Raw genomic sequence first — 11,029 nt, 5'->3', positions numbered from 1 at the left:
GCACAATCGTCATGGTGATATGAAAGCCCTTATCAACGTGGCAGACAAATCTGTGCCCAGGTAATCCAAAAAAGACTGCCTTGTTCCATAGAAATTCTGTTTTATGGTGCACCATACTTGTGAGAAAATCCAAAGGGATGTGCTCAATGACTAGCTTACGCCAGTCCGACCACCCTGGGGGATTTTCAGGCAACCACCCTAACGGAATGATTTTTCCTTGCACAAAAAGTGAGGATACTGAAAAGATTTTTTTTGTGCGGGTGTAAAGGAAATACATTAGCTAGGCCAGCAAAACGAGATATCGGGTCCATCTACACCTCTGTCTGCAAGACCCTCTCTATTTCACCTACCACAGCCCTCCAGTATGCCCAGAGCCTGTGGCAGGACCAGAGACAGTCAGTGAGATTACAGTACTCATTGGGACCTGTTGATGATACCCCACTTTAAATTGTGAGAAGCGATCATGGACTGAGTGGACCCTGTGGAGAATCTTCAATTGCAAGGCATGGGTCCTATTGCAATTCGAGATCCTTCTTGAGTATTCCCAGATATCCTTCCAGGTTTTCGAGGAGATCTCAATGACCAGCTCCCTCTCCCATACCTTCCAAAGTTACTCAGTCTCGTTGAGGAGCCCCCTCCCTACAGGCGGTAAAGAAAGCATGTTCTTGGAACTCTTCTCCATATTGGATCAATAAGATTCAGTTAGGAGTGTAGTTCTTTACTGAATGAAGTCCCTGATTTGAAACAAAAGCTGGAAAATGTCCCTACTAGGTAGCTCGGAGCTCACTGGTCAAAAGGCATCAATATGTCCCCCTCAAATTGGTCACCCAGGCAAGGCAGCTCCCCCCCCCCCACCCAAGCTGCCCAAAGTTTAAACCCTGAGCCCATCATCCCTGGATGAAAACCCAGCATCCCAATTATGGGTATAAGAAATGATGTTTTAGCAATATTTGCTTTCCTCTGCTGCATTGCCCTCCATGCTTTAACAGTATTGATTACTATTGGGTAATGGCAATATTCCTTAACTGTCCTCATTTTGTCCAAGAACAATAAGTGAGTAAGGGGGCACCTTGCCTGAGACACTTAGATGTCTAACCATAGTGAGAGAGGATCCCCATAGGGCCAGTCACTCATGGAAGATAACAGTGAGCTTAAATGATAGTTTTTAATACACAGGAGGTCCACTCCTCCCAGACTGTTGTATAGCTACAATTTAGTTAATTTAATAAGGGCTCACTTATGGTGCTTATCCCTCCAGACATGTGCTCCGGGATGAGAGAAGACTCCCAGCTGACCACTGTGAGGTTGGAGTCCTTATCTCCCTGGAGCTCTGGTATTTCCTTGTACAATAAACTCTGTCATTGAACCCCGACTCTGACTCCGAGGCTGTTGACTTTCCCCACAACACCGAATGAAAGAACTGAACCAACTGTTCCGTCGCCTGAATGTTTGCCTAGTAAAGATCAAAGGGAGCATTCACACAGGGTATAATAGGTGGGGAAGAATATCCATTGTAATGAGGGGCATCCAACCCAACCAAGAAATCGGAAGTGCCTTCCACCTTCGAAGATCTTGTTTGATTCTGTCAAATAAATGGACAAAATTAACTTTAATAATCGATCAAAAATGGGAGTAATGAATATACCTAAGGAAAGAAACCCCTCCAAGACTACTGAAAGGAAAATTGAGATTCATTCTTGAAGTGGAGATGGCACAGGGCAGGGTGACATTCAGCACATGGACACACCAGATGGCCGCTGAGCCATAAGTTGGCCACTTTACACACATGATGGCGGCCAAACCAAAATATGGAGAGAAACAGCAGAACAAACACAGACACTGCCTGGGGCCACCAGAATAGCAGCACAATGCACTCACAACTTAGTTGATTAGTTTAAGGCAGATAAGGGAGAGAATTCACATGAGTAGTGAATACTACCTGCTGAAGTGTCTGGGTCCAGCCAACACCTTTGATAGAAATGCTAACAGTCTGATACAGAATCAATACAGAGTGATAATAGCCAAGGCTGCAATAATTGTCCTTCTCAGGAAGAGTGATTACAGTCCATTACTACAGCAATGGATTTCCATGCAGACATTGAAACTGACAATGTCTGTGCTGAAATTGACAATGGCCAAGCTGAAATTAACAAAGGTTGTGCTGGAACTAACAATAACTGCACCGAATCTATTAACAATTCTGCAATGTTTACAATAAACAAATCATGTTACAGAGACAGTAACCTCATCACTGACCTATTATATCACAAACTGTATACAAGTATCTTGACATGTGCTCCGGGATGAGAGAAGACTCACAGCTGACCAGATTGGAGTCTTTCTCTCCCTAGATCTCTGGTATTTTCTTGTACTATAAACTCTGTCATTAAACCCCGACTCTGACTCCGAGGCTGATAATTAAACCCACAACACCCTCAAGACCAGGGATTTTCAGGATACTACCTATAGGCATGGCTTCCGATTTCATAAAGTTGATTTGTAGCCTGAAAAAAACACCAATCAAATTGATACATTGTATCAGATCAGGTACCAAAACTATTGGCTTTGACAAAAAGGTAACAAGGAGTGGCACAGTGGCTCAGTACTTAGCACTGCTGCCTCATAGTGCCAGGAACCTAGTTTCGATTCTTGTATCGGATGACTCTCCCTGTGGAGTTTACACATTCTCCCCGTGTTTATGTGGGTTTCCTCCCACAGTCCAAAGATGTGCAGGTCAGTTGAATTGGCCATGCTAAATTGCTCATGGTGTTAGGGTAGAGGGAAATGTGTCTGGGTGGGTTACTCTATGGAGGTTTGGTGTGGACCTGTTGGGTCAAATAGCCTGTTTCCACACAGTAGGGAATCGAATCCAAAAAAAACGTCAACTGCATACAATGTGATCTGATGTGACTTCGTTCCCACTTCTGGAGCAGATATTTTGGGATCCCTATGTACTGCCTCCACCAGCGGACCAATCACCAATGTAAAAAGCAATGGCAAGAGGGGACTGTCGATTGCACCTAAAAATATTAAAATTGCTTGACCACACACTATTGGTGATAACCATGGCAAGAGGGTCACTATAAAGAAGCTTTATCCCTCTGATAAAGACTTTACCCAAGCTAAACTGTTCCAAACCATAAAAAAGGTATGGCCACTCGACCCGGTCAAATGCGTTTTCTGTATCTAGAGAGATCACCAATCCCTGTACAGATTATTATTGACATGCTTGGATCACATTGAGTAACCTCCTGACATTATTAGATGATCTGTGGCCCTTAATGAAGCCCGTCTGGTCCTCCCTAATAATAGAAGGCAATACAGTTTCTTGTCTTAGTGCAAGAGTCTTAGATAGGATTTTGAAATCAACATTCAAAAGTGAGATGGGCCTATAGGAATCATAATCCTCTAAGACCATTTCTTTTTTAAGAATAAGAGAGATATGAGCCTCCATTAAAGATGGTGGAAGGAGACCCCGACTGGGCGAATTGTCAAACATGCTGAGCATTGGTCCTGACAGTATGTTTATAAATTCCTTGTGAAATTCACTGGGAAGTCCATCAGGACCAGGCGCCTTTCGGCTCTGGAGCTGCTTCACAGTCTCCTACAACTCTTGCACTGACAATGGGCATTAAGGAGAGACTCCTGTTCGGGTGTTACACCCAGGAGATATAGATTCTTGACAAAAGACTTCATCCTCACACGCCCATCCTCACAAATTTCAAATTTCGGAGTAAAATCTCCGAAATGCTGCATTAACCCTCCTATCTCCACATGCTGCCAGTCCTGCAATGTCTCTCCAAGAATTTCTTAATTTTATTATTGGTCCCTAATCAGATTGTACTAGAACTTGGTGATCTCTTCCTGGGTAACATAATGTTGGTGGTCAGCTCTGTCAAAACATATGAAATACTTCAAATGTAACACCAGCAGACATGTATAAATATTGATTTTATACAGATCTTAATTTCTAAAATTAAAGAATCCTTTCTTCTTAACAGAACAACATGCAGAGCGATACCAATTAACTGGAGAATACAGAACAGCTTGTGAAGCTAAAGAGGGGAAAAGAAAGAAGAGATGAATGACATCACTCATTATGTTTGCTTTCACGGTTCATGCACCTACAAACACTTTTGCATTCTGGTATCCAGAAGCAGAATGAGAGGAGTCAGAACTTGTGTGGTTTGTATTGCAATGGGAGCTCAGACACCAGTCAGTCTTCAAACCCCAAATGTACTGAGCTGGCCATAACCTCCAATCTGTCAAGAATTATAGTCATAGAATCATAGAGTCACACAACACAGAAAGAATCTCTTTGATCAAACCAGTCTATGCTGACCAAGTTCTCCAAACTAAACCATTCCCATCTGCCAGCACTTAGAACATCAGATGAAAAGACATAGGGGCAGAAATTAGGGCATTCAACTCATTAATTCTGCTCTGCCATTCAATCATGGCTAATAAGCTTCTCAACCCCATTCACACCCCTTCTTCCCAAAATCTTTGATCTCATTGACAATCAAGAACTTATGTATCTCTGTCCTAAGTATACTCAATGAACTGGGTAATGAATTCCATAGACTATTAACTCTTTGGCTAAAGAATTTTCTCCTCATCTCGGTTCAGAAGGGTCTTCCCATGACTCTACTGCTGCTCCCTCCAATTCCGGTCTCTCCTGCTAATGGAAACATCTTCCCAACACACACTGTATCCAGGCTATGCAATATTCTATAAGTTTAAATGATATCTCCTCCCCCCCACCTCCTTTTAAACTTAATTGAAAATAAATCCAGATTCTTAAAGTGTTTCTCCTGTTAAACCTTTCTTTCCTGGGATCATTCTCATGAACATTCCCTGGAACCACTCCAGGGCCAGTGTATCCCTCCTCAGATATGGGGCCCAAAATTACTCACAATAATCTAAATGTGGTCTGACCAGAGCCTTATAAATCCTTAGAAGTACATCCTTGTTTTTATATTCTAGTTCTCTCAAAACATTGCATTTGCCTTCCTAACTACTGACTCACCCTGCAAGTTTACCTTAAGAGAACCTTGGACGAGGACTCCTAAGTCCCTTTGCACTCCAGATTTCTGAATTTTCTTCCATTTAGAAGATAATTCATACCTCTATTCTTCCTGCCAGATTTCACGACATCACACTTCCAACATTGTATTCCATCTGCAACTTCTTTGTCACTTTCCTATCCTGTCTAAGTTCTTCTACAACCACCCCATCTCCTCAATACTACCTGTTCCTCCACCAATTCTTTGTATCATCTGCAAACCCAACCAGAATGTCCTCAATTCCTTCATCGAGGTCATTATTGTATCAAGTAAAAAGTTGTGGACGCACTAATCGCTGGCTGCCATCCTGACAAAGACTCTTTTATCCCCACTCTCTGCTTTCTGCCACACAGCTTTTCTAAAACGGCAGAGCTACATTAGTGATTTTACAGTCCTCTGGGGCCTTCCTTGACTGCAGCAAATCCTGAACGTTCACAATTATGCCTCCAGTTCCTGCTCAGCTATCTCCTTAAGTACGCTGGGGTGTAGCCCATCTAGTCCAGGTGTGTTATCCACTTTCAGACCTTTCAGTTTTTTCTAACACATTCTGCTTGATGATGGCCATGATATTCACCCCTGCCCCCCGCCACTTTTAAATATTTAGATGTTACTTGCGTTTTACACTGTGAAGAATGACACAGAATACTTGTTCAGTTCCTCTGCCATTTCCATGTTCTCCATTACTTCTACTCCAGTGTCATTTTCCAGTGACTCAATGTCCACTGTTCTCTCTCTTTTACCCATGGTCCATATCCCTCCAAACATTTTTTTATTCATGTACTTATCTAAATGTCTTTTAAATGTTTCCACTGTACCCAGAACCACCACTTTGGAAGTTCATTCCACACAGGCACCACACACTGTGTGAAAAAAATTGCCCCTCAAGTCTTATTTAAATCTTTCTCCACTCACTGAAACAAAATGCTGCCTGGTCTTGAAATCACCCACCTGAAGGAAATAACACCTGCCATTCACCTTATCTATACCCCTTATGATTTAATGAAACTCTTTAAGGTTGTCTCTCAATCCACTCCACTCCATTGGAAATAGTCTGAGCCCACCTAGTTGATACAGCCTCTCCAGATAACTCAGACCTTCCATTCCCGGTCTGTCTCTTCTGAACCACCTCCTGCCTAATAATATCCTTCCAATAACTGTGGAAGCAGAACTGGACACTGAACTACAAACGAGGCCCCACTAACATCCTGTTTAACACACCATAATATATTAACTCCTATACTTAAAGGTATGAAAATAACCTCTAGTTCTCCTCATTGAATTTTAAAATACTAGTCGTGGACTCACTATTCTCGATGACAAACTCATGTAAACCTCAATCATATGATGGCTACTGATTGTTCAGATTGTCCCTGCTATGAAATCATTAATTAATTTTAATTTGTGATACGTTGCCATTTTGGGTTTAATTCATTCTTTGGTTGAATCCAGAATAGGTAATTAAAATTAATGCTGTAATTATATGAGTAATTCTAGTGTAAATGTTTCTCCATGAGTATTGGAGAAACATGGCTAACTCTCAAGTCGCTGTAGGGTATTATTAATACTGAAAGTAATACAATCAACTCTCGTATCAATGTTGGATATAATAGAACTGCAATAACACAGTTACCTCAAGTGTCTAGGTAGGTTGACACTAGTACCAGAATAACAAGCTCCTGATAATGCAAATTACAACTTGTACTGGAATAACACAGTTAATATTACTGCCAAAGTAAGATATAGCGAGTATAGCAGTAACATAGTGAACCCAGGTGCAAATATATGATATCATTAATCCAGATAAAATATGCTCATTTTTGGTAGTGGAGGAAAGGGACATTTTGGATGAATCAAGAGCACAGTCAGGATAACAGATATTGAGAATCTGTCTCCCACAATCCTGTATGAATAGAGACAGTATCACCACAACAGTGACAGATTACAATCTATATTGTGAAAAGTTGTTGTGTTGTATGCCTTCTGTCAAATTGGTCAATAACATTTCCAAACTTTGTTTTTGCTGAAATCTTAGTCAAACAAAAACAAGATTTGAGTTTATTTGTTAAATGGCTGTAGCTAATGTCACTAATGATGTAATCTGTCTGACTCACTGGAGGATTGATGTGTGAATAAATAGAGAATTCCCTGCTCATGTATCAGCCATGCACCAGTCACACACTTTCAGCTTGGACACAATTCAGAATGGAACAACTTCAAATTATTCTGCTTGTGAAAGAGAGTTACTACACGATTCTCTCAGTTGTTGGTGTCCCTGGTGAGTTATTGTAATCTGCTTGTTGTGAATCAGTGTAGATATTCTCCCTGTTTTCGGATACAATAATGAGATATGTTTCTTGTGTGACTGTGTCATAACTTTGGTAGTCGTTGGGACCAACTCATGAATCTCTTGCTCTTGATTTCCACATTTTTTGAATCTTTTAAGCTTCTAGATGTTATAATGCGCAAGCTTATGAGCAAGGATTTTAATTTAGTTTAGCAAATGACAGTATTTTTGGACCAAACTCTTATTTGATGCCAATGTAGCAATGTAACATGAATGTGTGGGTAGGCATTCCACATAATGACTTCGATAATAATTTTTCTCAAATTGTGACATTGATATTCATATGGAATTGGGTAAAATGCTCTCAAACTGTATCTCCACAAATATTAATATTAGATTCATAAGATTATAAGAGATAAGAGCAGGAATACACTATACTGCACTTTGAGCCTGTTCAGCCAATCAAAACAATCAAGAGTGAGTTTTGGCTTCAGATTCACTCCCCCCACCCCCCACCCCAAATTCCTGGAATCTCTGGATTGCCTGAGAAACAAGCCAGTGATATCTACTTTAAAGACAAATGCAAAATATTTATTTAACATCTCTGCCATATCCATAATAATTTGTGCTATGATTTGTACTGAGTGGCTAACATATAGCTTAGCTATTCTCTTTCTTTAATATCCCTTGAAAGGCCATGACCATCTGTTATTATAATCATGGCCAGTTATTTTAGTGTTCTAGTTTTGTTTTCATTTTTATCAACTTTTGGAGGTCTCTATTGGATTCTAAAAGATTCTCAACATTAACATTACCTCATGCAATGCTGAATGGAGGTGATGGTATACTGACAATATCATTAGATTTAAAGTCCAAAACCTCAGGCTACTGCTCAGGGAACATAGGTCTCAGTCCGTCCATTGAAGGTGGGGAAATTTCAATTCAATAAATAATTGGAATAAAGAAATCAAACTTGACATGGATGATGTAACTAATGCCTTCTTTTTATTCAGTAAAATCCCAGCTATTTCTCTAATCTTCCTGAGAAAAGGAAATCTTCCATCATTATCGGGTCTGGCTGACAGTTAACTCCACTACCCACATAAAAGCATTGAACTCTGAAATGTTCTCTGTTCAATTTGAAATCGGGAATACTTGTTGCCCAAGTTAGAAATACATACACTTAATGAATGATTCCAATTAACATCTGTAATGTTTTGGTAAGACATGAATGGATCAAACTCACTGAGTTTTGATTTTCAAGGAAATGTATTCTTGCTGAATTTTATAAATTGACTCTTTGAATGTTTATTGTTGTCTACCTGCAACATAATATTTTTGATTGTTGCACTTATAATCTCCCCTTTCTTTTTCTTACAGCAAACATAATGACAATTGTAATATTGTGCCAAGGAAAGTGTGGTCTTTCAAAATGTATCTCTCTCTACATGATGGCCATGGCAACAGCAAATCTATTGGTTTTGACCATCAATATAATGGTGTATTATATTTTCAGTTATCATTTTCCACATTCGTTCCTGTCTCACACTTCTGTGTGCACTCTCATTTTGTACATGACTGTTGTCAGCCTTGATTTGACGGTTTGGTTCACTGTCTCTTTCACATTTGACCGTTTTATAATTATCTGCCACCAGAGGTTTAAAGCAAAATACTGCACCAAGAGAACAGCATCTATGGTGATAACAATATTCTCTATCTTGATCTTTATAAAGAATATTCCTGTTTGGTATGGATGTGAATATGGACATGGAATTAAGAAAATGCAGTGGTGCTGTGAGGGAAGTTTTGCCTTTCTTTCCTCAACTTTTGGTATCATGTTCACCTGGTTTCACAGTGTTTGGCGTGTTTGGCTCCCATTCACCTTCATCATTTTGTTAAATTCTTTGACTGTGAGATGTGTTGTCTTGGCCACTAGAGCTCGTAGAGCTCTCTGGGGTCAGACACATGAGAATGAGAGAGATTCAGAGATGGAGAAAAGAAGGAAATCCATCATTTTACTCTTCACTATATCAGGCAGTTTTATATTGTTGTGGCTGCCAGCAATTGTGACCTTTGTAACGACAAAACTAACAAACACAACTTACTATCAAGGAGACCGTACATCCCCTGCGTTTATCGCCGCTGAGTGTGGTGCAATGATAAAATATTTGAATTCCTGCACAAACACATGTATTTATGCAGCTACTCAGAAGAATTTCAGGGAAGAGTTTAAGAAGATTCTGAAATGTCCCTGGGCATGGATTGAAAGATTGCTGAAAAATGAACAAAATCCATTTCGATCTTGTTTGAGAGACTGAAATTCAGTTCAGGGCTCCAAATGTGCTGACATTGATCTTTCCTCTTTGGACCATTTTGAATTGGCTTTTGAAACAACCCAGAAGTGTGTGATTACATTTGATCATTTTTTGTACATTCATAAATGCTAACCTTCTTCGCAATGCTAACAACTCTGCTTGTGATTCAAAAATATTTCTCAGTATGGATTCTGTTTCTCTTAAAATTTGAGGTTTCCAAGTTCCATATTTCTTCCAACAATGGCATCTCGTCTCACAAAACATCTTAAGTCCTCAAGTGATCTGCTTCCCAGCTGGAATCATATTGGTAAAAAAAAGAGGCTGTTGGGAGCGAAAGTATTGTGTGTAAGTGATAACCATTTTGAAATATACCTGACAAGTTGGAATGGTATGCGCTATCCATAAGCCTTAATCTTTCCTGCATGCTGATAGCTCCACACTTTCACTTTCCCATTCCCATTCCCAGATGAGAGAAAATGATTTGATTAGATTCCCTACACTGTGGAAACAGGCCATTTGGCCCAATAGGTCAACACCAACCCTCCGAAGAGTAGCCCACACAGATCCATTTCCCTCTGACTTATGCAACTAACACTATGTGCAATTTAACATTGCCAATTCACCTGACCTGCACATCTTTGGATTGTGGGAGGAAACCGGGGCACCCGGAGGAAACCCACGCAGACACGGGGAGAACGTGCAAACTCCACACAGTCAGTCACCAGAGGCCGGAATTGAACCCGGGTCCCTGGTGCTGTGAGGCAGCATTGCTAACCATGGAGCCACCATGCCACCCCCATGCCACAACATTTGAGAGAAACAGAAACCATAAAGTGAAATCTTTTTGAATCATAAGGAGAGTTATTGTCATTGTGAAGAAGGTTATCATTTCTGAATGATCTGAAGTTAAAGCAAAACTGATCCTATTTTTACATAACCATGCAAGCTTGCTATCTTCATCGTGATTATGAGTTTACACACTCAGCTAATGTCACTCTTATGTCTTTCAGCATTTGCCTCTGGTTATGATTTTTCTCTGCGAACTTTACAATATAGTGAATACATTGTTTAGACTTTTGTTTAGTCTGGAGACCAAGTGTCAAGAATTGATTACTTGCAGAGTTTGTGATTGGTTGTTCAAAATGTTTGGTTAGGAACCATAGCAGTTAACTTTGTGGGTCTTTAAAGATTTTAATTTTACTGTGTCATGAATGCAGGTAGAAAGGCTGATTTGGTTTGAATGAGCCTGAGAACATTAACTTTCAGCACACTGAGAGAGGGGGCATGGAAAAACAACATAAGCAGTTATTCTTTATACCACTTAGAACTGAGGGAGAAACAATGAGCTGCAGGTGAAAATCTGG

General features: G+C 40.2%; 1 protein-coding gene across 1 annotated transcript; it reads left to right on the top strand.

The window, feature by feature from the left end:
* Window positions 1–7,268: 7,268 nt before the first annotated feature.
* LOC148150555 (putative G protein-coupled receptor 139) lies at window positions 7,269–9,668 on the top strand. The gene is made up of 2 exons (XM_087975823.1): window positions 7,269–7,341; window positions 8,731–9,668. The coding sequence occupies exons 1-2, from the start codon at window positions 7,269–7,271 to the stop codon at window positions 9,666–9,668; spliced, it is 1,011 nt and encodes a 336-aa protein (XP_087831949.1).
* Window positions 9,669–11,029: the final 1,361 nt, after the last annotated feature.

Source organism: Chiloscyllium plagiosum, unplaced genomic scaffold, assembly GCF_037043375.1.
Source record: "Chiloscyllium plagiosum isolate Xiang-an unplaced genomic scaffold, Cpla_swu_hap1 HiC_scaffold_3, whole genome shotgun sequence".
Lineage (NCBI taxonomy): Eukaryota > Metazoa > Chordata > Chondrichthyes > Orectolobiformes > Hemiscylliidae > Chiloscyllium > Chiloscyllium plagiosum.
The sequence above is the reverse complement of the archived record's forward strand: the minus strand, read 5'-3'. Positions and strand labels throughout refer to the sequence as shown.